The 26,335-nt window shown below is 44.7% G+C and overlaps 1 protein-coding gene across 2 annotated transcripts in view; it reads right to left on the bottom strand.

Moving 5' to 3' along the window:
* The window catches only part of LOC147894546 (lactate/malate dehydrogenase family protein), a 37,524-nt gene extending 11,593 nt beyond the window's left edge, over nucleotides 1-25,931 (bottom strand). Inside the window, exons 1-14 of one of the 2 annotated variants that reach the window (XM_087384665.1) lie at nucleotides 25,763-25,931; nucleotides 25,205-25,450; nucleotides 24,532-24,631; nucleotides 23,159-23,245; nucleotides 22,936-23,020; nucleotides 22,493-22,674; nucleotides 12,099-12,169; nucleotides 11,910-12,000; nucleotides 11,704-11,778; nucleotides 11,260-11,361; nucleotides 11,018-11,140; nucleotides 10,596-10,664; nucleotides 8,164-8,232; nucleotides 7,984-8,037 (exon numbers count right to left, since the gene is read on the bottom strand). In XM_087384665.1, the coding sequence (XP_087240791.1) occupies nucleotides 7,984-8,037; nucleotides 8,164-8,232; nucleotides 10,596-10,664; nucleotides 11,018-11,140; nucleotides 11,260-11,361; nucleotides 11,704-11,778; nucleotides 11,910-12,000; nucleotides 12,099-12,169; nucleotides 22,493-22,674; nucleotides 22,936-23,020; nucleotides 23,159-23,245; nucleotides 24,532-24,631; nucleotides 25,205-25,425 (1,329 nt within the window). In that variant the 5' untranslated portion in view covers nucleotides 25,426-25,450; nucleotides 25,763-25,931. The remainder of the gene's footprint in view (nucleotides 1-7,983; nucleotides 8,038-8,163; nucleotides 8,233-10,595; nucleotides 10,665-11,017; nucleotides 11,141-11,259; nucleotides 11,362-11,703; nucleotides 11,779-11,909; nucleotides 12,001-12,098; nucleotides 12,170-22,492; nucleotides 22,675-22,935; nucleotides 23,021-23,158; nucleotides 23,246-24,531; nucleotides 24,632-25,204; nucleotides 25,451-25,762) is intronic. The other variant, XM_087384664.1, reaches the window with a different exon arrangement.
* Nucleotides 25,932-26,335: the final 404 nt, after the last annotated feature.

Raw genomic sequence — 26,335 nt, 5'->3', positions numbered from 1 at the left:
TTTAAAGCTTTTGTGGGAGCCCGATTCAAAACATAATTGGCACACATGAGACCTTCAAGCCAAAATTTGTGAGGCAATTTTTTGCTTTTTAGCATGCATCTATCCATCTCCATGAGAGTACGATTTTTTCTCTCAGCTTTGCCATTTTGCTGAGGTGTTAGCCCCACTGTAAACTGATGTGCAATGCCCTTGTCTTTCAAAAATGCATCAAAATCTGCAGACAAATACTCCCCTTCTCTATTTATGCGTAATGTCTGTATCTTGAGTCCTGATTCATTCTCAACCATGGCTGCAAAGTGTTTGAAAACCATAAACACTTCTGATTTGCGTTTCAGCCCATAAACCCAAGTGTAATTAGAGTAGTCATCTATAAAAGTGACAAAGTAAAGATGACCACCCAATGATGGAGTCCTCATGGGACCACAGACATCACTATGAATAAGCTGTAATTTTCGAACAGCCTTTACTGATCCATCCTTCTTGAAAGGAAATCTGTGCATTTTACCAAGAATGCACCCTTCACAAGCATGTGGAGGAGGTGTTTCAAGAGGAGGCAATGCATCAACCATAGCATGTTTTTGAAGTGTCATCAAGCTGCCATAATGCATGTGTCCATATCTGGCATGCCATAACTCCGCATTCTGCATAGTAGCAGTAGGAGTGGAAACTGCAAGAGCATGTGCTGGTCTTTTCTCATACATGTCAAGCTGAAAAAGACCACGTAACAAAGTGCCAAACAATCTCAAGGCATAGTCATGCTCTCTGTCATGGACTGCACACTTGTCATCTTCAAAAATGACCTGAAATCCAGCTCTGTTAAGAGTGGACACTAAAAGTAGATTTTTTGTGATACTAGGCACATACAAGACATCAGAAATTTTGAATGTTGAGCCATCAATGGCTGTAAGTTCAACTTCTCCTGTACCACGAACTGAATAGGAGGAGTTGTTGACACATGTGACCTTTTTACCAACGGGAGGTGGATGCAGACATGTGAAAAGACACTTCCTGGAAGTGATATGCTTTGAGGCACCGCTATCAAAATACCATGTATTTTGTGTCTCATTGACACTGAAAGCTGATGCATCCTTGGAAGAATCATAACTGCATGTCAGAAAAGCATAAGAGTCATCATTACAAGTGGCTGTAATATCCGGAGCAGCCAACTGAGAGTCTGAAATGCAAGACAAGAAGGCATAGTCGTGCTCCACAAAGTTGGCTGTAGCTTACTCATTGTCGGATGCATGAGGAGCTGAATCTGAAACAGCCATACCGGAGCTCTTTTTCTTTTCTTTTGCAAGCCTTTTCTTGCATTCTCCGATGTAGTGACCTAGCTTTTTGCAGTAATGACATATTCCCTTCTTCTTGGGCTTACCTACATCACCCTTAGCTTTTTGAGAAGGCTGTCCTGAACCACTGGAAGGCTGATTTGCTGATGTCTTTGTTTGTCCCTTTGTTTTAGGCTTGAATTTTGAAAGCATGGCATGTTCACCTGCTCCTGAAGCCATGTTTTTCCTGGTCTGCTCTTCCTGCAACAGAAGTCCTATCAACTTGTGAAAATTGAGAGGATTTGCACCCCCCCTCAATGACAAATTCAGCGAGGTATGAAAGCTGAGATAAGACTCAGGAAGAGAATTCATAGTAGTGGTAATCATCTCTGAATCACGAATGATCTCATCAATATTCACCAATTGCTCTCGTAAACCCTGTAGCTTTGTGAGGTGCACTGACATGGAGTCACCCTCTTCCATATGTGTATGAGACAATTCTCTTTTCAAAAGACACCCTGGCATCATTCCGAGCTGCATACATACTCTCCAAAATATCCCATGCTGCCTTTGAGGTCTTACACGACCGGATATGCAGAATGATGAACCTTTTCACTGAAAGAGAAATGCACGACAAAGCTAAAGCATCACGTAAATCCCATCTCTTTTGCTCTGGAGTGGTAGGTATAACTGCACCAATAACTTGTCTTGCAGCTGTACCCTGTGCATGACCTCTGCCTCCTCCTTGCTAGGGAGGGGTATTAGGTGCCACAATTGCTGGCCGGATCTCATCCCCATTTACATAGTCCCACAAATTATGGGAAATCAGAATGTTGCGTACCATAAAACTCCAGAGAGAGTAGTTGGTACCATCCAGCTTATAGACCACTAAACTGGAAATCATTCTGATTTTGCTGGGCCATGTCTAAGAAAGAAAATACAGCAAATGCAAATCTGAATTCCCTTGTTGGGAATGGAGTGCACAATTTCCAAAAAAATACAGCCAAACACTGGCTGAAAATGCAACTCAAATCTTTGTAATGTCTCTGTCAAAAATCTGCCAGGGCATCCAATCTCTCCCAAAACCTGCCAAAAGTGCTTCAAAACACTTACAAAAAGGCAGTGTGAACTGAAACCTGCAAAATTGCTCTCCCAACACAAAAGCCCCAATTTGTGGCTTGAAATTGCACCCAGAAAGGGGCAAATGGTCTAAAGGCCCCAAATGTTGCACAAATTGCTCTCTGCCTGCAAAATCCCCAAATTTCACTACAAAATTGTAGTGTGATTGCAAAAGCCCCAAATTTTTGCAATTCTCTACAACAAATGCAAAAGCCCCAAATTTGACAAAATTCCCAATACACAAAATGTGTCCATATATGCCCACAAAATGGCCTACAAAGCAAAGATCTGCCTCAAATTTGATTTACCAACCAATAGCTCCCTACAAAAATGTACCTGCAAGAAGATCTTGAATACACATGAAGGCTGGCGACACACTTTGTACAAAAGTACGAAACTGTACGGAATGTACAACCTTGCTGTACGGATGGGTACCCTCCTGTGTACGGGCTACTGTGTACGACAGCTATATGGAACGACCTGTTGGCTGGCACTATTGAAAGTTTGTACGTACAAACAATTACAACAGGTCGGCTTGCTGTACGGATCACGTGCGTAGCAAGGGGCTGTAGCAGTGACTGTGTGTATGGATGGCGTTGTCAACGCGTGCAGGTACGGACAAGCGTATGGCAGCTATACGAATGTACGGCGAATGTACGAGCGATGGACTGTACGTCAATGTACGGTTGTACGAGCGATGTGTTGTACGGCGATGTACAGACGAATCTGACGGCATGAGCTGTACGGCGATCTCAGGAGCTGTATGGCAGTACAGAAAGTACAATCTGTACAGATTGTACGGAGGACTGTACGGATGAAATCTGCAAGCAGGTACGGACGGGCAGTGATCTGCTGTTCTTGGAGCAAGGAAGCAGGGAGCATGGTCAACCTGCTTTGATACCGAATGTGAGTCGGAGAGGGAGAGAGAGCAGAGTGTGAGAGCAGGAGAGCAAGACAGTAGGAGAGTGAGAGCTGAAAGCAATAGTTGCAATAGAAGAGTGTAATACAACTGAAGAGTGGGATAGGTTTTGTCTAAGTGACAAAACCTTATCCTTCACTAACCGTAGTTAGTGAACTAAGTGTGGTTAGGGGAAAATACCTCTAAAATGAGGGAAAAGTGCCCCTAACCTACTTATTACATTACATTGGTCACTGCTAAATTATAACAATAATTCTAACAAATGGTATATAGTATGTCTACCAGACCATCTCGTGAAAAGAAAGGTAAAGCTCCAATAGAGCCTGAATCCAATCTTCATACGGTCAAGCCTAGGAGGGCCAAGGTGCCTAATATTGCCAATTATAGGCCAGAAAAGTATTTTGGTCGAATGTCTGACCATAGTTCCGATATCATAGAGACCTGGTTACACAAATGGGACGAGGCTTTCACCATTTGTGAAATCAAGAATGATATGAAGAAAATCCGCGAGGCTACCCATATGCTTAATGAGGTAGCGAGGTGGTGGATAAAATAGCAGAAAGATGGAGTAGCATCCACTACTTGGGAGGGGTTCAAAAAAGAATTTAGAAAACACTTCTTACCTCCTGATGAAGCATCCCGAGCTTGGGATCAGTATCGAAACCTTCGTCAGAGAAATTTATCAATGGCGGAATACACTGATAAGTTCAGAGAAAGTGTACTGAAAGTTTATGAACCTCTACCTTAGTTAATCTAAGTAAAAGATTTTATCTTTGGATTGAATGATCACATCAAGATGGAAGTTCGAGCTAAGTATGCGAACACGCTTGATGAAGCAATTGCCATAGCCCTGAACTATGAAGATGCCAAAGGGAATAGACCAAGTGGGTTTGTGCAGGTTGGGACTCGGTATGAGTACCTGAAGAAAATTGGGTTTAAGAAGAAGTGGATTAGCAAAGGGAGTGCCTCACAGCCTAGTGATCAAGCCAAGCAGGGGAAGCCAGTTGAGACTCCTAAATCAAGTACCACCATTGGAATGAAAAGAAACGTAACACCAATGGCAGCCCAGGCTTGGTCGAAGTCTTCTTTGAACCCAGAGCAAAGAGAAAAAGCGAGGAGAGCAGGTTTATGTTTTGGATGCCTTCAGCCTCATCAATGGAAAGATTGTCCACGAAATAAGGATCGTCGGATGGCTAAGATGGCAGCATGTCCTTGGGAGATGGCGGATTCGAGACACAAATTGGGGTACTTTCCCTCCATGCTCACCAGATCAGAGCCACGACTGAAGATCAGATTGGGGTACTTTCCCTCCATGCTCACCGAATCGGAGGCATAAGTATCCCCTTTAGACATGGTTGCTACAATCACTGCCATGACACAGATGCAAGCTCAATAGTCAGAGAATCTCCTCACTCACAGGTCACAACTCAAGGCATTGAGGAATACTTGTGACCAAGTAGGCCGTCAAACCAGAGAAGAACATCCCCAAGCTGTCCATGAAGTGAAGGAAGCGGCCCAAGAGCCTAGAGAAAAGCCTCCGAGCAGGACGAGCATTAATGTTAGTCATTGCTCTAGGCCAAAGCAGTAGAGCTTGATAGACTAGTTCCACCCCCAATCAGATCTTCTTTTTCAAGGAAGCAGAATTCTGACGAATACGACGAAAAGACATTGTCTTGGCTCAACCAATTCGAGAGTTTTTATCCATCCCACAAAAGGAGCCGAGTGAAGACGAGGAAAGCTGCCACACAAACCACCATATTATGAACTTGACAGGCAAGGCCATCAATAGTACTAGAGGTAGCTCACTATGATTAGGAACGAGTTCATCAAGGACATTTGAGCCTGGTTTTTTCCACCATCATACATGGATTGTCATTATGCCCAGCTCTTTGAGCTGGCACAAGAGACTACAGAGTTGATCAACCACTATGTGAATCAGTTGACGCAAGTGGCCATTCAATTAGGTTTCAAACAAAGATCCGATCAGTATGTTTCTTCATTATCTTCATTTTGACATTTAGTGGTACGACCACAGCTTCATGCCAACAATGAACTGAAATGCTTATGAGCCTAGAATTTTGAACTTGTGAGCAAGGGTCACGGACCCAAGGCCCTCTCAGCAAGAAGTATCGGCAAACCTAATGCAAAGCGAGTTCCAAGACTAGTGGATCACGATCGGTTTTTTCTCAATGCAGAGGAGCAGCAGAAATATAACAACGAGCATCTATGACAACATTGTCACCACGATAAGCGGCATAGCCCATATTTGCATCTACAAACAATAGAACCGTTACAGCTTCCCTTCCATAAAGATTTGTGACAACCTCGGGAGCCGTCTCAACAATCTCATAGGTGGCTCGAATTCCGCACAAGGGAGACCCTACATGAGAACCAGTTCGAGAGGACTTGTGTGTTCTGCTCAATAGCAGGTAAAAAGTTCAATATCCTTTTCAATGGTGGTAGTCCAGAGAATTTTTTGGATGAGTCTCTTTCCACCAAGTTCCATCTTCCAAAAGTGCAGTTGGAATGGTGCTCCGACTTCACAATGCATTTGGGAGTGCCCAGCCACCAATTCATACCAAAGCAGTAGTATTACAAGATGTCAAGCTCTGCATTAGTGGGATGGGGAAAAAGCGAACCTTCATTTTCACCCAATTAAGCCTAACAACAATCATTTTCGGCGCACCATGGCTTACTAACCACCTAGTACTCAGTTTAGAAGACTGCACCATTTCAGTGCAGAATATAGACTGAAAGTCCCATTTGCTTTTTATAGTGTCAAAAACTGACCCACCAAAAGTTTGTATCCAGTTTATCGATGACTCACACCAAACACGGGTAGAGACAGTCCGAAGACAAGGGTCTTCAAAACCAAGGGGAATGTCATGGGCATTTGCAGCAGCAAATGGAATGGCTGCCTTGCTGGCGTCTCTGCAGTCCACTGCAGCAGCAGGAGGACAACAGAATAGCAACAGGATAAATGCGCACTTAGGTACATAACTACAATAGTTGTACAAATGCCACATAGGCTATATGGCAATAGTCTGGAGCCAGAACAGAGCAAATACAGAGTAAACAGGACCAAGCACATTGCAAAGGGTAGGTGCAAAGGCTGGTATAAGCCGGCAACCAATCAAGACCTGCCAATATGGGGATAAAGAAAACACAGTAGCAACAGTAGTATTGGACCGCCACATGTCAGGTGGGGTGAGTTGGCTAGCCTGTGCCAATTGGCTGTCATATTCTGATGGGTCAGTCTCTAGCACGGCTGATCAATTGACACCAGCCTAGCCCCATCCCTTGCCCTAATTTCAAGAGCATCTAAGGTAGAAAGGATGCCTGTAGCAGCACCAACAGCCCCCTCGACAGTCCCAGAAATAGTACCATTAGCTCTAGGGGTGAGCAGCAGATTCTACAGCTCCACAGACAGCCACGGGCAAAGGACCACTAGCACATGAAGCTACTATGGCCTCCACAAGGACCTGGCACAGTTCCCTATAGTTAGTCTCAGCCCTTCAACCTCAGCATAGCCCTTCAATGGAGACCAAGATGTATGCCTTCTTCATTGAGGAGCCAGTAGCGGTACAAATGGGTATTCTAGTGATTGTCAGGCCCCAAGAGTAACCTCTCTCTCTCTCTCTCTCTCTCTCTCTCTCTCTCTCTCTCTCCCCGCCTAGATGAGCATCCCACTCAGTAGTTAGGATGGCCGTGAATAACGAGAAAGCATTCTAGATACCTTGCTCATTACAATTCTTCACAATGGGGAAAGTGGAGCACCCACAAGGATCTCCCGGTGATTTCATGGACCAGGTTGTCAATGGTGCCAGTTTGAGACACCCTAGTTCCATGGTGCTTGACAAAATCTAGACCTTTCTTACTTTCTAAGGGGGGACAGTGGATGGTCATTCGTCATTCCTTCTTTTTGCAAAGTGGACAAGATGGTGACTTTGCGGATGAACATATTAGAGATACCGTAAGTGCTTAAGGAGGAGAGCATATTTGTGACAGAGATTTGAAGTGTCGTAGTCATTTGCAATACATGGAAGATACCTCTGTACCAAAGTGGCTTACCCATATGGAGCTTCACTTGGACGACCCAAAGCTGCAGGTATGAGGACCAAAGACCGAGGACGTCTCTATAGAGTCTTTCTGAGGGGCTGATGGAGCATTTGCAAGAATGGTTGTGTGTTGGCCCATTGTGAGACATTTGATGCAAATCGTAGTTGCTTTAAGTTGATGTCTTGTAGATCAATAAAAAGTCTTATTCAAAAGGGAAGCTGCTATTCTATCCTTAGTTTTCTTCCTTTTCGTGGATCTCCTTAAGTTGGTGGTAGAAAATTGGTGAACTTCCATGGCAAAGTAAAGTGTTTTTTTAATTGTCCCTTAATTGTTTTGAATTTTAGTAGTATTTATACCATTACCATGCATTCTTATTTTTGTCTTCTTTAGGTACACATATAACTAGCTAGTTGGGTAGCCCATTCTAGTTTAAGCTAGAGCTTCTCTCTCATATGTGATTCTGAAAAGTATTCGATTTTGACATACGTGCATGTCAGATCTCTAAAATACTTAAAAGGGGTATAATCAACCCTGTGAAATTCCCTTCAACAAACATTCATGCATAATGACAAAAAGCTTCTTAACTATAAAAATTTATGTCATGAAAATATTTTGTACCTCTCCAATCAAATGAGCAACACATCTCCGTTCTGCTATCAACTCATCCTCGCTCTGAACCCAAACAAAAAAGTTAAAAATAAAACATAAGTTATTTAATAAATCAATAGTCGCATATATAAAAGATGAGAGCATCTCTCTATTAATTACAATAGCCTCAATGATGCATCGTAAACATACCTTCTTGATGCGTTCAGCTAGCCAATCATTGATTGTCAAATTCGTAACCAGTTCATAATCACCATCTCCCTGTCAGAGTTAAAGATCAATCTCTCTATCTCTCTCTCTCTCTCTCTCTCTCTCTCTCATGTGTGTAGCTGATTGTCCCTTTCTTTGGGACTGTTTTTTGTAATATAATGACAACTGGATTTCACCAAAAAATAAAAATGTGTGTGTATGTGTTGGGTTTTTTTTTTTTTTTTTTTTTTTGGGGGGGGGGGGGGGGGGGGGGGGGCATGCACAAGGCAGGAAAAACTATATCAATGAAGGCAGTGAGAGGTCACAGAAAGAAAAGAAAAAGAAGGAAGAAATGTCCAAATTCTGATGCAAATAGTGGCTGAAGATTTGTCCTTTTTGGTTATCAGTTATGAAGTCGTGGTATGTGCCAACCATGACAGTACCTCACTCAATGTTAGTGATGATTCAGCTGCAGTCTGGTATTTTGCTAGTGGGGGTTCCCAGCACATCACTTCAAGGAACAATTCATTTGCTGATTTACAGCCTGCTCCAGTTGGCAAGAGAGTGTCTTGTTCCAACAAAGTTGGCAAGAGTGTGTCTTGTGCCAACAATTCTTCATACCCAATGAAGGGAATTGGAAGGATTTTGCTGTCATCAATTGATGGGACTGATTTATGCCTTCCATGTGTCCTTCCGGATGTTGTTTAAGTGCCAGAGATAAGAAGTATTTGCTGTCAGTTTCCTCTTTTGGCAGAAGAGGTTACGCTGTCATTTTTTACGATGATAAGTACATTGTCAGGCACAGAGACAAGGACTACACTATGAAGGGTTAGAGAAACGGGCTATGAGAGAGTCACTAAAGGCTCTTTCAATCAGGGTTTGTACCAATTGGACAAACATGACAGTAGCACATCAAATGCATGTGTGGCATCAGTTAGTTTAGCAATGAAAATTGCAGAATTATGGCAAGCAAGATATGGCCATGTGAACAACGAAGTTTGCAATTATTGCAGAGACGTGGAATGGTACAGAATATGCCTCTTTGGAAACTCCTCTCATATATATGTTTGTGAAGGGTACATTTTGCATAAAGATGCACATGTAAGCAGGCCATCTGGGTGTTGTTCGCGATTTGGATAGCTTGTTCCAGCTGGTACATATTTAGTAGGTATGGCTTGGAATGCTTTGTCTATATGCTTCTCTGAGAGATGGATCTGTTGAAGCTGAAAGAATTGCAGCTCATACACAGTGATGTGTGTAGTCCTATCAGGACACCATCTTGGGACAGCATTTGTATTTTGTGACTTCATAGATGAGTTTTCCAATTCTCATGGGTATATACCTTAAAATAAAAATCACATGTCTTTCAACGCTTCAAGCAGTTTGTGGCCATGGTTGAGAACAAGTCAATGTGCAAAGTGCAGACTTTGAGAACAAACAGAGGGCGGAGTACATGTCAGATGCCTTCAAAGATTTCTTGAAAGAGAGAGGCATAAGCATCAATGTACAGCCCCATATACACATTAGCAAAATGGTTTTGCTGAGAGAACAAATAAAAATGATCAGATGCATGATTAAGGGAAAAAATAGTCACACAGATTTTGGATGAAGGCAAAAATTTTGTGCAGCAGAGATTTTTCACGGATGACCAACCAAGGCCTTAAAAATCATTACTCCCTTTGAGGTTTGGAAATATTGGTATACTAAGGCAGTGCCAAGGTTATAATTAGTTAGAATACAGGCACTTTTTCCCTTCTCTAAAGTTTTCCCCCAAGCCACAGTTAGTGGTTGAGTTTAGGTGTGTGTCGGTTTAACCTAATTTGCGCTGTTCTAGGGTTTTGTCATGTTGACAACCCTTGTACACTCTCATTCTTCATTCTAACTACAGTTCGTGGATCTTCACGTTTTGCTCTCTCCACTCTTTGTTCTCCGCCTCCATCTCCATCAACAGGAACATCAAGAATTTTGGCATACCCTACATTAGATGACCTACTGACTTGCACCTATTCAAGAGCCATTTCTTATAGGCTGTGCACTGGCTTCATTGGCACCCAGCCGTAGGCATCAATTATATTTTGACCATCTGCTGTCACACAGGCAAACATATTTACATCCACACACATGCACATACACATATAAATAATGTCCACTAACTTAATCACATCTCTCATATTTATATGTAATGATAGGCATCATGAGGGCTGGCATTCATTAATCCAGAACTGTGAGTTTGACAAGACACAAAATTACTTCAGTGACTGCATCATTCTCAACATCACTATAACTAATCCCCGCCAATCTGGATATGATGTCAGATGAAGTACATCATGACATGCAAGTAAACTTGATTGTGCGCACTCGTACATACTCATGCATTTTAATTTGATAAATTAAAGCCTCAAGGAAACTTGACCGGTTTTTGGCACTAAATTCACCTTAGATCTGCAAGGCATGCTGAAAATCAGGTCATCTGCGATCCCATAAGGATTTCCATTCGTATACACCTGTCATAGGTGCACAAGAGAATAATAAATCACTCTGCAAATCTTACCAATGGGCTTCAAAATATGATTATGCATGGCTGATAACACTTGAAATATCGTCAGCTATAAAATTTGAACCACCCAACATCTTGTGGCATGCTATATTTGTGCATTTACTGGAGTTTACAGAAATCAACAAATAAAAGGAGTGTCAAAACGCTAAGTCCTCAACCTCAATCTTAAGGTAGGAAAGCAAGTCGTCATTCACATAAGGAGACATTCAAAACTGCTGATGCAGATCTGTTCCACTTTGCTCATTTGTCTGACCTAGAAGACAAAGGACAAAAAGTAGAAATGCAGGCCTCATAGCTTACCCCACTTGAGAACCAATCACCCTCTGGTGTGGGAGTAACAAGCGATTTAATGGCATCTGCTATAGATACAGCAGTAGATGCTGCTGAAGATCGACCCCACTTTTTGATTAACACACCTCCCCTCTGTAAACAACCAGAACAATAATCAGCACACAATCCTAAAGGCATTATGACCCAGTAATGCACATTGCAGAGCCACACTTTAATTCACCTAGCGTCCCACCAAAAATTTGATTTCATACCTTCTGCACCATTTCAGTAAATTCCTCCTCTAGCCATTTATGATCTGCAATAATCTCTTTCACAGGTAATCCATGAATTTTTGCATTCACAAAATCTGGCACCTGATAACAAGACAAGCTCGTCCAGTCATTAACACTGGACATGCTGCACAAACTTTGATGGCATCTGAGATGCTTCTTCCAATGATTCTGGCTTAGCTAAAAGACTTAAGTCTCCATAATCGTGCACACCTTTAGGGAAAAATCAAGCTTCTCTTCATGCACCATTCTCTTCAAAGTAGAGTTAATAAGAAACCTTTATTGATGCTCATGACTTCTCTTGTTTCCATGTAGTGTTGACTTGCTTGGGGATCTTGGGATACTTTGCAATAGATTTTGTGTTATAGGAAGGAAGGATTAGTTTTATTAAAGCATCATATTGATTCTGAAATGAGACTCCTTCACCTGAGTAGTGGAGTGATTACCCCAGATTGTCACATTGGAAACTTTGTCATAAAATACTCCTGCTTTTAAAGCAAGCTGTGCATCATTAGCCAAAAAAAAGGCATTAATACATGTTTTTATTAAAAGATGCAACTTTTACGTCACCTTTAAGGTCAAATACTCTATTTACAACAAGGCAACCAGCTAAATATAACAAGAAATTATACCTGGCATTTTGCTCTATTCTCATCCAGTCTGGTCAGAGCATGAAAATTTCTCTTTGGAATTCTGGGTGCATTTTTCGAGCAGATAAGGGCGCTGCAAAGCGCAAAAACATTAGAGATCCGAAACAGTAACTTCCATATGTTTAGAGAAGAATAATAATCCCAGATCTATGGGATATTCAAGTTACGTACTTTGTATTGCAGGGGTTGCCTACAACTATCACCTTCACATTTGGACTCGCTACAGCATTCAATGCCTTACCCTGAAAAACTAGCAGAAAGGATTTATCAATACAAACAAAGAAGGTCAAATAATAACAGGCCCCGAATTTAAAGAAAGTTTAACATGGTCATATTTCTAGACCGTGACATCAAATTGGCAAAAGCACTAACCAGAAATTTTGCACACACCATTTCTATTCCAAAAATAGAATACCATATTCATACCTACTAACCCATTTACAAGTACCAGATAACGTAAGCCATGATAGAGCATCAAAGCACCAAGGCCTTACTTATACCAGACCACTATCAACAGATCCAGTCAGTATGTAGAACCAGTCCAAAAGGTGTGTTTTACACTTGCTCCCCTTGAGACCAGCACCAAGGCCTTACTTAGACCAGCCTTACTATCTACAGATCCAGTCAGTATGCAGAACCAAGTACAAAAGGTGTCTTTTAAGATTGCTCCCCTTGAGATCATGGTGATGCTCACTCTACAAATGTTGCTTTGCACGAGCAAACCTTTGAAACCCCCTGAACTGAACGCTCTGTGAGTCCTTCCTGTAGACCTATTTCCTTGGCTATCCCTCCTCCATCAGGTATGAAGCTTCCCACACACAGGTACCAGCCAATACCCTCAAAAGAGACATGGAACATATGCTTGAAATGGTTCCCTCATTTAGAATAGACATTTTTGTAATGATCAGAATTTTGCATTGCCCCTCCTGCCAATTGTTTCACAATACCCCAAGTTCAATGGTCAGAATTTTGCATCCTAGCAATTATCCAGTCGGCTCTATCCCAAGGAGAAGGGTTTGTGGAGGCTTATCTCTAGCACTGACAAGAAACCGAAGAATCAACAGATGCAGACAAGATTACTGCATGGGAACACAAGAATTAAAAAGCTACTCATGTGCTGGGATGCACTCACGGGTCTGACTATTTCCCCCATCTAGAGAAAGGGGAGGAGCAGCAGAGAGAGAGAGAGAGAGAGAGAGAGAGAGAGAGAGAGAGAGAGAGCTTCATGAGGCGGTCCCTCCAGCCTCTTCAATGATATTTCAGAGTGTGAGGATGTGATCTAGAGTCGCATGATTATTGCAAAAACCTGCTCTGCAAAATGGCTAACGCATGTATCAAGAGCCCGAGGCATAAATCTTGGACACGACATGCCCAATCATCGATCCCTTGCTTTGTGAATATGGACGATGGTGTTAAGGCTCCAATTTTGGGGAAACCTGTGTAGATGGCTTCATTTAAAAGCTTTGCAAGTGTGGGGCCAGGGTACTTATTGCATATGCAATGTATTCAGTATATAGCCCCTCATGATCTTTAGCTTGATCATTATGTATCTTCAAAGCTGTGTGTCTGATGTCATTGGTGGTGAACATTGTACATGGTAACTCCTCTTCTAGCAAGCAAATTCTTGCTTCTTTTGGTGGACTAGATGACTAGGTTCCTAAATTCTCGTCTTCTCCCGTTCAAATACCAAAAGGTTTTTGTTTTAAGGCTGCCTTAGAATGCTTCATTCTAACATCAAAGAGAGAATTAAGTATTACCGAGTTGTCCGCAGCTGGTAGAGGTCCGCAGCTGGTTGCTCTGCTGCTCCTCCCCGCTGCCCCTCCACTCCTGCTCCTCCCCGCTGCCCCTCCGCTCCTGCTGCTCCTCCCCACCTGCAGCTCCACTCCCCCGGTGCTGCTCTCTAGCCTGCAGCTCCTCCGCCCGCTGGCCTCTCTCCACCCGTGCTGTCCTGCCCTCCACCCGCGCTGCCCTGCCCTCCATCCGCGCTGCTCCTGCCCTCCGCTCCTGCTCCCCGCCTGCACCTCAGCCTGCAGCTCATGCTGCTCTGCCGCCCCTCCACCCGCACTGCTCCTCCTCCCTCCTGCGCTGCTCCTTCTCCCCCTCCCTCCTGCGATGCAGCCCCGTCTGCTGCTGCAGCTCCACCCTCCGCTGCAGCTCCCTCCTCAGCCCGCAGCTCCCCTCTCCGCCCCTCTGCTCCTGCTCCCCCCACTGCCCCTCCTGCTGCCTGGCTGCTCTGCCCTGCCTCGCAGCTCCGCCCGCTAACCTCCCCTCCCACTCCACAGCTCCGCCCTGCTCCGCACCTCAGCTCCCCCTCAGCCCGCAGCTCCCCTCTCTGCCCCTCTGCTCCTGCTCCTCCCCTGCTCCTCCTGCTGCTGCAACTCCGCCTGTTGCAGCTCCCTCTTCTGCGCCCCCTCCTCCCCTTCCACCCCGCCTCCCCTCGACCCCTCAGCTACTCCCTCTACCACTCAGCCACCCCCCCCTCCCCTACTAGGCCCCCCGCCTGCTCTTAGTCTCTCAGCCTACCTACAGCCCCCCTACCACCTCCCATCATGGGGAGGGAGCCCATCATGCTCCTGCTCCTACAATAAGACTTGCACTAAACATGGATCAATCAAAACGAAATGGGAAAAGGTGGCAAGGATACAGATAAAGCTGCCAAGAAAAAACAGACACAGCTGAAACTCGAAGATGTGAACACATGATACAACTGCAGTGGACTTGGAGATGTGAACACATGATACAACTGCAGTGGACAGTAAAGCAAAGGCGGGGCCCACTTCCGCCTCAATTTCAGCCACAGTCTCAGCTTCAGCACCAGCTCCAGTCTCAGCTTTGATTTCAGCTACATCATCTACATCCTCATACTTAGCCTCAGTGTCAGCTCCAGTTCTAGTTCCAGCTCCACTTCTGCCCACAGCCTCTACTGTTACAGCTACTAGCTCTGATATACCCCAACCCATGACATCGATTGCCCCATCCTCCCCTAGGATAGAGGGGTTGTCACTCACACCATCTCTTCCATCTCTCCCTTCTTCTCCCGCTACAGTTCTCTCCCCGATTATGACACCTACTTTGGAGGGGTCGTACACTGTTCCGCAGTACTCGACCTTTCTCTCCCCTCTGCCTCTCAGTCAACCCACACTCCCTCACCCTGTTGGGATCACTTTATCATCCCCATACCGAACCCGTCTTACCCAGTCATCACCCAGTCTCCAGTCTCTTCCTCACACTTTCAGGCCACAGTCCTGCCAGTATCCTTTAGAGGACGGATGAGCTGACCCATCAGAGGCTTGGGAGTATTTGCTGATCGAGGTCCAGAGCATTCGAGAACGCGAGAGGGAGCTGTCACGCTTCGCACAAGATTCACCCACGAGCAAGCACAACTCATACAATCTCAGTCTCAGGCTATCCGAGTCCAGGCTGATCTTATTCAGGGGCTCAGATAGGAGATCTCACAGCTTCGATAAGAGGTCATTGTTGTACGTACAGTCCCAGGGAGCACCCCAGTCGTGGAGGCACAGATTGCGAGCATGCAATCTGCCATCGAGGAGACGTCTAGATGGGTCGACGTAGCCAAACGGGAACCTGCAAGGGTAACCGTTTCGGCTACCCTCCTTGAGCAGCAGCAAAGAGCTAGCAAGGCTCTCAACATCAAAGTACATGGAATTTCCCGCACTGAGGCTACCCCGATGGCAGATGCGCAAGTCTTCGTGACCACTACCCTAGGGGTGACTGAGCACAAGATTGAGAGAGCATGGCGGGTTGGGAGGGACTCCAACCAAGAGCAGCCCCTTATCATCCGATTCCATGACGCCCAAGCACGACTTTCAGCTTTACGTCGTAGGTTAGCCTTACGAGACCATCCAACGATCTCCATGGACGAGGACCTCACTCCACTACAGGTTGAGGAGAGGCGTTTCCTGTTGCAGCAGCAGGATCAGGCCTACAAAGAGAGGAAGTGGGCAGTAGTACGAGATGGACGACTCCTTACACGCCCCCGTCGGGCACCCACCTCTCCTCCCACATAGGGAGGCGGGGCCTATGAGACTCAAACATCCAAGACCCTATCATGTACCATTGGACCTGTAATGGTACCTTATGGTCAAAACCAGGGAACTTCTCGGAATCCTATAAAGGTCACGACATAGTCTTTTACACAGAGACACATCAGAGTCCATAGCGCCCACTACCAGCAGTCAGCGGGTGCACATGGGAGTCTGCCTATAGAGATGAGATGAGGGATATAGGAGGCGTTCCAGGATCAGGAGGAGTCACAGTCCTTTACAGATCCACACTATTGGGTATCATCTTAGTGGAGCACAGAGATCCACACTCCAGGTTTCTCTGAATTTGGATCTGACACATGGATAGCCGGGATTTGTTTATCACAATTTGCTACTTTCCCCCCGAGACCTCCCGCTTTGCTAGAGATATTCGAGGGGAGGATGAGACGTCCCCATTTGCTGCTCTTTATAAGTCCATCGTTGACTTCTCCAGCCGCGGGGAAGTCCTAGTTGGGGACTTCAACACGAGAACAAGTACTCGTTAGGTACCACTCCTTGACTCTAGGAATGATTCCACTCTATTGCCAGACATTGACCTTGAGGAGGCAGGTATGCTACGAGTTTTGACTGACAGACGAGGACCGTTCACATCCTATGGGCAGGCCCTACTAGACCTCAACAGGATGCATGATCTCATTATCTACAATGGTCTTGACAGATGGCCCGCATCAGGTGGCTTCACTTGCTTTCCACATGGGGGAGGCTTCAGTGTTGTGGACTACATCATGGGATCCCCTGCCTTCACATCTCCCATCGCTGAATTTACCGTAGCACCTCTCTCTCCAAAGACTGACCATACCTATCTTTTCTTTAGCATTTCTATCCCCCGCCACACATCACTTTCTACCCCGTTGAGCTCTTACTCCACTTACCATGATATACGCTTTGATCGCAATCACTCACCTACTTACTCTGGTCATTTGTACATTCTTCTCAAATACATTGACTTTATACCCTTACTAGAAGACCGTGCTGCCCTAGTCACTCGCTCACTACACAAGGCTACTCTTCACGCCTTTCCCCACACCACCCGCTCCAGCCATCCACCACCTCCTAGGACCGTGCCCTATAACAACTGGTACGATGATGAGTGTAAGGCTTTATGCCGTCAGCTTAGATTCGAAACAAAAAACAACCTTCCAAGCAAATCAACGACGCTACGCGAGTATCGCCGTTTGGTACGCAGGAAGAAACTTGACTTCGTGCGTTGGAATGAGCAAGAGCTACTGAACATTCTATTCGGTAACAACTCTAAGGACTTCTGGCAGAGATTTCTAGAGGGACGATCCCCCCCACCACTCACTGACACTCAGGTGTGGTCTAATCATGCACGCACGCTCTATGATATCCCAAATCAGCCAGCCCCTAACCTATCACATATGCCACGCCCCACATCCTGCACCCTCTTCACTGGGGGGGGTAAAGGAAGCCGTAATGAAACTTCATACTGGCCAAGCGAAGGATCATGAGGGACTATGCACTGAGTTCATTGCATATGGGATTAACCTCCTAGCCCCGATCTTAGCCAAGCTATTTAATGAAGCCGTTTACTTGGGATTTCCACGCACTTGGACCATCAACACTATCTCACCCATCCACAAGGCAGGGGATCCCATGAACCTGGAGAACTACAGGACCATCATGATTGGACATGTCATGTCCAAGATTTATGCATCAGTACTTGATTTTGAGGTCAGCAGATTTGCAGAGTGTCAAGGACTCAGAGTAGCAGGACAGGCCGGTTTCAGGCAGGATCATGGGACCATGGACCACATTCTCGTGCTCAGATGTATCATCGAGGAGGCGAGGGCACGGAAGCAGAGGGTTTACTGTTGCTTTGTAGACATCCGCAAAGCATTTGACACCATTCCGAGAGCCCGTCTCTTACGACGCCTACAAGATCTAGGTTACGACCAGGAGATCATTTGGGCTGTCATGGCACTTTATGAGCAAGTTTCAGGCAAAGTTCAAACAGCATCTGGATGGACAGATGAGATCATGAGCACTATCGGGGTCAAACAAGGGTGCCTATTGTCACCTACATTGTTTGGCCTCTACATCAACGAGCTCGAGACAGTGATGCAGGCACAGGGTGGGGTAGGTTGCTCTCTCGCAGACTCGCTGATCCGGATATTGCTATATGCAAATGACGTGGCTCTCTTGTCATCCTTAGCAGAGGGGCTCCAGAGACACCTTGACGCACTACAGTCCTTTCGTGAGTCTCATGATTTGAAGGTCAACTTGGGTAAAACCAAGGTTATGATCTTCAATACATCCCGAGTTGTCATGCACAATGAGCATTTCACTTTTGAGGGGTCCCCTGTTGAGGTAGTTTCGTCATACACTTATCTAGGGGGCGACCTTCACCATGAGACCTGTGATGTAGGCACGCCTGAGCAGAGGATATGCTTCATTGGCTAGACTTGAGAGACAATGCTTCCACTCTCATTTTTCAGGATCCATGGACCAAAGGGTACTCCTTGGTCCGCCCTGCAGAGATGTATGGCAGCCCATGTTGGGGACCGGATTTGTCGGATACAGAGTGGGCAGGGTGGAGCGGCTACAGGTTCTCATGTTATCACGGATGATCCGTGGTAAGCCATCCGTCCCTCACCAGATCATTTGGGCGGAGTTTGGGTCACCCCCATTACAGCTAGATGCTGCATTTCAGGTTATTACATATCTATATCGAGTCAGGGAGTATGGGGATTACACATCTGGGCGTAGCAGGATACCATGGCTAGCAATATCCTCTTCTATGGCACTTGCAATAGCGGGAGATCAGAGGTGTTGGTATGCATGCACAGAGAGATGGTTTGCACGATTAGGGCACCACATGGACAGACTACCCCCTTTCTAGTACAGCATGGATGCTCCTCTCTCTCCCCTCCTATCACACGAGCTCAACCAAGTTAATCTACTATAGCTACACACATTCCGGACTTGGTTGGGCCCGAGTGATCTTCCAGTGAAGCTGGGCTTCTACAGAGATCACTTCTTACATATCACAGCGGAGGGTTTCATTAATCCACCAGGATACACGCAGATTCACCTACCCCACTCGTTGAAGATCTCCCTTGGGCGTTTCTGGGTCTCTTCACACAGACTTCGTATCGAGAGGGCTGAGTAGAGTGGTTATCCAGGGAGAGGCGCATATGCACACTGTGTGATATGTAGGAGGTTGAGACAGAGGGGCATTTCATCTTCAGATGTCCTATTTACTATGAGATCCGAGGGTGTTTCTACTGCCTCTTCAGAGATATTTTTGGGATGTTGGCTCATGTCCTCTCCTACCCAGACCAGCGATGTTTGGCTGGTTTCATTCATGAGATGCTCAGACATCGAGATAGGATACTCCGAGCTCAGAGACAAGAGCAAACTTCTCCCTTGACTGATACCTCTCAAAGCTCTATCACGGAGTTCTTTCAGCCAAATCACATAGACCCCCATGAGGCGAGACCTCGACATGACCGTGACCCAGAGCCAGTGACCCGACAGCTCAGACAAAGGGTTGACTCACAGATCACACTTGGGGACATCCCCTCCTTGTTTAGGGTCGGAGCCCGACCAACGGGGGTCACAGTGGCCTTGGTTAGAGGCAGAGCTACGACCAGGGACGTACCAGGGCTGCACCCTTGAGGGGGCAATAGCGCTCTATTGCTGACCTTATGCCTCCGCTTCCGCAGCCTCATCCATCTTGATGTTCTATTGCTAACGATGATGATGATGATGGTTATGATGGTGATGCCGACGATGATGCTGAGATTTTTATATATATATATATATATATATATATATATAGTCAGGATATGACTATGCTGCTGTACTTAGGACTTAGTACTGCCATTTTGCATTTTATTGCATTATACATTGGTGTGGACGCTCGTTTAGTAGCTCCACTACTACAGCTCATTGTATTTAGGTTTTTTCACAGTCTCATAGACCCATCAATCTTTTGAAGACTTTAATAGACTTTCTTTCTTTCTTTCTATCCTTTGAATGCTCTAACCCTGTATCTGGTAAGCTGGGGAGACCTCATCAATCTGGAACGCATGTCCTCCCTCAATCAACCAGGCCACCATCCCCCAAGTGTAGTCCCTCTCAAGGTTCTGCATCCGGGTCATAATCCTGAGGGCTCCCATCCAACTCCTCGCTGCACTATGACAGCTCCACAAGTAGTGAGGGATCATCTCCAGAAAACTAGCAGAGCAGCAATGACACTGCCTCTCCACCCGCATCTGCTCCAACCACGGGCCGATGGGTAAGCCTCCATGGGCGGCCAGCCAAAAGAAGTAGGAGATCTTCCTCATCCACAAACTGGGCTGTAACCACGTCCAAAATCTGGAACGGACCTCTTGGGGCACTCTCTAGGCCACCCAATGCCTCTCCCTCAAAGGGGTCCGAATTGAAGAGTCCATCTGAAGCCTCTTGCCAATCCATGTGGTGTAGGAAAAGCAAGGCACCTCATCCACCTGCGCGGCAAGGCCACCCTTGGAATGCCAGAACCACTCTCCTGGATCCCACTTGACCTCCCTCAAGGGCCTACCCTCCCAAAGCTAGAGGGGCCATCTGAGGGCATCCCCCACTAGGAGACTGGGAGGATCAATGTGCCACTCCTTCCCCAGACGTCCCACCACTCTGATCATCTAGCAATGAATCCCATTCAGACTCCCATCCATCTCTGGGTCTCTCTCAGTGAGTGCCTGGAGTAGCCCTTCAAGTCCTACACAAAAAAAACATGGCTGCTTGTTGCCTCGCTACATGAGGAGGACGGCCAAAGGCTATGACTCCTCCCTGGACCAATCCACTGCCTCCCAGAATGTGAAGATGTTGTCTAGGATGCTGCGCTCCTGAATGAACACGGTCTGTGGGAATAGAAAACCCATGTGATTTAGTCATCTGGGTTTTCTTAAATGGAGGGCAGAAGAGCAATGGATCATGCAGCACAAATCGCGCAACCCATTACAAAAGTCCACATTTATAGCTCATATTTAAAGGGAAAGATTGCTTGATTGGCACTACAGCGTTGTTCTAAGCATAAAAGCTAGAACCCATACTAATTTCCCACCTTGGTCTAAGTCCGCCAACATGTATACAACCTTTGCACCCTCACTTAGCTGTTATTGTTTGCAGGATTAAAGCTTGCTCAAGGAACCCACATTGCATCTAAATTTTTCAAGGCCTTCATTAACAAAGATTTTCAATGCTCAAAAGAGATGCTGTGTTACTAGGGAGCTGTCAGGAGTGTAAACTATGTCCTCAACAACCAATAGTACCAGAAACTTAAAGTAGAACTATAGGCTGAGATAGAAAGGTATCATAGACTTTGTGATGAGAAAAATATAATAGGCTTTCTAGATGGAAATAGAGGGACATCATAGACTTTGTAGAGGTTGGGATGTAGCCCAAGGAAAGAAATGCAGCTGTTAAAGTTGCATCTTAAGTGACCTTTACTGTCAATTTGAAGTCAGGCTTCTACTGATCAAACTATCATTAGTTGGCTGTGCACTTAATTGGCATCAGCATAAAAATTAAAAGGGGAACATACTTATGGAAGTGTAGGTCATTGGGTGAAACTCTCCCCAATATAGAGTTACAAATATTAGCCCATGCTGCTATTCTCAAGGCTTCATTGTATTTAAGTATACTTAAACTTCATACACAGGTTATTAATAAGCTAGAATTTGAAAATATACCTTTATAGATGGGTCCAAATGAATTCTGCCAATTGATTTGAGGGATAAATTCGGAAATTGTATGAGAAAAGTAATGTTAATTTTTGGGCAAATTAATCAAATTTAAAACTCCAAAAATTAGCTAAGCAACTTGGAGAAGGCTCTAAATTCTGGTTGGCATACTTCCACCATTGTTACCTTCTCGTGCTACACCTAAATATAGTAGCTACATAGAAAGTCAACCCTCAAAATATTATATAAAGGTGTGAAAGACACTTACACTTTATATATTTAACTTGCAGCTTCTAACTTACAGCCAAAGAATTCCCAGTCGCCTATCACCTCTGACAGCTAGAACTCAGATAGTGAGATTAGAACTCCCATATTTATACATTAAAAATAAAAAAATTCATGTAAGATACTATAATAGGTTTTAAGTTGATTGACTCCAAGTGACTTGAACTCTGAGAAAACAGGAACATTACCAGATGTGTTGGATCAATACATATCTATAGACTCCCATGCCAAAACTCAGCACATTATATCAAATCAAAAGAGAGCTTTTGACTGCAGAATAGTCACCCAATCAACGTTGAAACATTCATTTTAACACCCGCTAATTTTGTGAGCAGTGGCTGTGATTCATTCCTGACACACATGGTCTTGCACTCCACATAAGCGCACACATGCAGCACAATAATGATGCCCTCACCTGTGAAAGAGTTGCTGTCAAAAAGGCATGTAAGATCCAGAAGATCCAAACAAGGTGGGATGGAATTGTCAGAATCCCTTATTTGTAAGGTTCCCTAGATCAAGAACTACACACCTGCTCTGCAAATATCTTGCCATTAATATCAAGCAGATCTGCTCGTTCCATTCCTGGTCCACGAGGCTTGGCACCAATCAGAAGAGCCCACCCAGCATCACGGAAAACCTCATTTGCGTCAGTACCAAGATTTACCTCCCTTAGCAATGGATACAATGAATCCTCCAACTCCATCGCTACACCTGCAAAGCAGGGTTTAGTCTGCATAGAATCCACGTCACGGAGCTCATTCAAAAAAAAAGAGAGAGTATCAGTAACTATTTACCCCTGGTCATGATGTAAACCAATAATTACAGTTCAAAGTGCCTAACAATATGTAACACTGCCAGCAGGATAGGCAAAGTACTTATGAAAGGCAATGAATACAGAGTATGCCAAGTCTTCAAAACTAAACACAAAGAAGGTTTCAATTGTCACTAAAGCATTCGAAATGTTACACCCACCTTCTAGTGCAGTTCTTGACCTATCAGACCCCAAAAGACTGAGAGCTACAGGTTGATCCGGTCCAAACACTTCCCCTGAAGCAATCTGTTAATGATACAAAAAAAAACATATCAATGAAGAGATCGAGTTGACAATATGTCTGTGTGTAGGTGGCTCTGAAGTTAACATACTATCTCCTCTTTAAATTCATGACAATAGACTGTTTGCAGAAGAACAAGCTACCTTAAATAATAAATGATTAGAGATTGTCCCAGCAGCACCAGATACTGCTATTCGCAACAGCTTCTTCCAGGATTTAGGTTTCTCATCCTGAACATGCACAAAGCAATCTACTTCAGTCCTCCTTCCCCTTGGGAAATAGCTTTATCTCCCTTCGGCATTCCCAAAAACCCAAAGTGACAAATACCCCCCCAAAAAAAGGAAGGGAGAAGAAAAGTCGCTAAGAAAACAGAAATGGAAAATTCTTCGTCAACATCTGAATCTCCCTTAGCATAAAACAAAAATATATAATCAACTGCCAGAATCATGGATCGTACGCAGGTCAAAATCATTGGAACCTTCATATACTATGTCAAGCTTTGTAACTTGTTACAGCATAAAGCAGGTAATTGATCTCCATTTCCCAATGTATCAGATGTCACAGCTTCAAAACCATTCCAAAACGTTTTAAACAGAACCGTTATCCAAAACAAATTTGCCAGAACATGAGCAACAAATGTGTGTGTGTGTGTGTGTGTGTTATAAAGCACATCACCTTCAAGAGAGAGAGAGAGAAAGAGAGAGAGAGGCTCACTCTGCGGAAGAGTAAAAAGACTTAGCATGACTACACATCGGTTAGAGAAAGAAAGAGAAATATATTAATGTTTTCTGGAGGCCTATGAGACAAAGTACAAACAAAATAGGGCCTCATACAAGCTGCCATGGGCTGGTGCAAGAGCTTGGTAAGGCCATCCTGAGTGCTAAACTAGAACCAAAATCCAAAACCCAAATCTAGAGAAAATCAAAAGATTGAGAGAGAGAGAGAGAGAGAGAGTACAATGTGCACACGTGTGTGTCCATATGTACGTATACATATACATACATGTATTTGTATGTCTCTATGTGTGTACATCTAAGGACAGCACACAACACACACGTGTGTGTGGGTAGATATACATTCAGGATAGATGCCTAAACTCATTGCGTTAGAACAAACCAAAACATGCATGTTTAATGTTAAGCTAGTCGTTATAAGATCACAGCTCATCTGCTCCGTTAGCACCAGCAACGACTGCCTCCTATGCCGTCCACAATGATTTTAGCGTCAAACTGTGGGTGTCGCTTGTTGTATAAGCATATTCTATCCCATGTGCAAGATATCCACATGGGCATGCACGTACATAATGCAAACATTTTGTGTACTCAGTTTAGAGCTTACAAAATGAAGGGTAGCATAAGCATGAAGACAAATAATTCGCAAATTCAAAAGTGTTCTCGAAACCGCTTTTTAACTTTAACCGAGATAATAAAATATACACGTCAACTTTCTGTGAAAGGATTATAAATCAAGGTCCAGATATGCTGATATCTTTTCGATAGAGCAATAAGACAATCACCTGCTTCAAGTCGTAGGTAACACAAAACACGCCAAAACACTCGATCCCCTTGCCATCTACAGAAGTTGGTACTGCCACTGATTCAGGAGCCTGCGTTTGACTGCAACCTCCAAGCAGGATAGTCTGAGCATGAATTTCTATGTACCATTGTGGAAATGAAGATACATATAATTTTCGGCAGGTAAGAAACAAACAATTACCATATTTAGCAGACCACAACGCGGAAGCACTACACTTCAAATTTCACCATAACAAGAGATATATATATTTCTTTCTTTCGCGTACACAGCCTAAGGCAAGAGTGTAACACTGCAGTCCATTATCCGCGAAAATGTTGAATGCATAAAACGCCTTCGCACGTAACAGGTCACGCATCATTAAAATATTGGACATCTTAACATTCTCGCGTTCTTCAGACTGCTGTCCGTAACTTGGCAGACGTAAGGCAAGGAAGAAGAAGACGAACACAGCCATGTTCCCTTCACAGTCCACGTTTTGAATCAAAGTTCCATGATTGCGCTCTTTTCTGTAGAGCGCAAATCACCTTTACCGTTGTCTTTTATATAGATCACAATCATAAGTAAACACATGTGATGACCCAGAATGACAATAATAGATACGAATTTGGGTGGAATATCGTAGGAAACGCAACAATCTAAAAGAGTTGAGGTACCTTTCTGCGACTGAACAGAACACCTTATGCATCCGCTGCTTCTGCAACCTTTTCGTAGGAGGGACCTGTACTGCGGAGCATTTCGAAACAGGTGAATTTCGACCAAAAAATGCGCTTCGTAGATAGAGAGGCCGATCACGGGTGCCGAAATCAAGATGCGATATTGAAGCATTTTCAAGGACAGAGCCGGTGGACATGCACAAAGCTGAGGCCTCCGCCATGTCGCAAAGTTGTTGCTCCAATTATCTGCACAAAAGCAGGAGTCCAAACGTCATTTTGCCGTGACAGAAAGATTGCTACAGAGAACTTATCAAAACGTCCGCATTTTGAGATGAATCAACGTGATAAACCGGTTCAAGAGAAAAGCTTCTGATGAGCGGATTCCTACAGAAGCAATCTATGCAAAATCAATCCACGAAGTTGCGATCTGCACGAAAAGAAGATACAGATAGAATTCAAAGGACTAGGCAGGCAGGAGCATCGCAGGCGGCTACTGGAAAAGCTGGTAGGAAATACGGGATGCGAGAGATAAATGTGGTGTGAATTAGGGGTACGAACCTGAGAAATCTGGCAAGAAGATAGATACCTGTTCTGGTGTCTTGGTCTTCTTGTTCCTCAAGCTCTTGTACTACTACTTCTTCTTATTCTACGTATCTTCTGCTGCTTCTATGCTTTGTTTGAATGAATGAATGAATGAATGTAACTTGTAAGGATCAAAAGTCTGCAGTGTATGGATGAGCTTCTTTTTTGTTTGTCAGTCCCATTCTTCTCTCCCTTGCCCACTCCCTTCCCTCCACGTGGCCTTGTTTCTAGCCACTCCTCATTTGATAGACTTCCCTTCTCTCACCCCTTTGGTCGCCCAACAATCTGGCCTCACTTCATTCTAGAACTAACTTAGGTTGTTTACACCACCTTGCCCCCCCCCTCTGGCACGCCTACGGCTCATGGACCGGCTCGATTGCCTGCCCACAGCGCATTTATCGCATCTTGGACACCCATCGCGTTTAAACACCCTTACACTCAAAAATAGGAAACCTCTCCAAGCTTACCATCGACCAGCCAATCCACTCCACGCATTACCGGGAGACTCTTCGCTCAACCATCCTGTGCGGGACCTTGTGGTGTAATGTG

Source organism: Dipteris shenzhenensis, chromosome 14 (assembly GCF_047967505.1).
Source record: "Dipteris shenzhenensis isolate YYH24624 ecotype China chromosome 14, Dip_SZ_1.0, whole genome shotgun sequence".
Classification (NCBI taxonomy): domain Eukaryota; kingdom Viridiplantae; phylum Streptophyta; class Polypodiopsida; order Gleicheniales; family Dipteridaceae; genus Dipteris; species Dipteris shenzhenensis.
The sequence above is the reverse complement of the archived record's forward strand: the minus strand, read 5'-3'. Positions and strand labels throughout refer to the sequence as shown.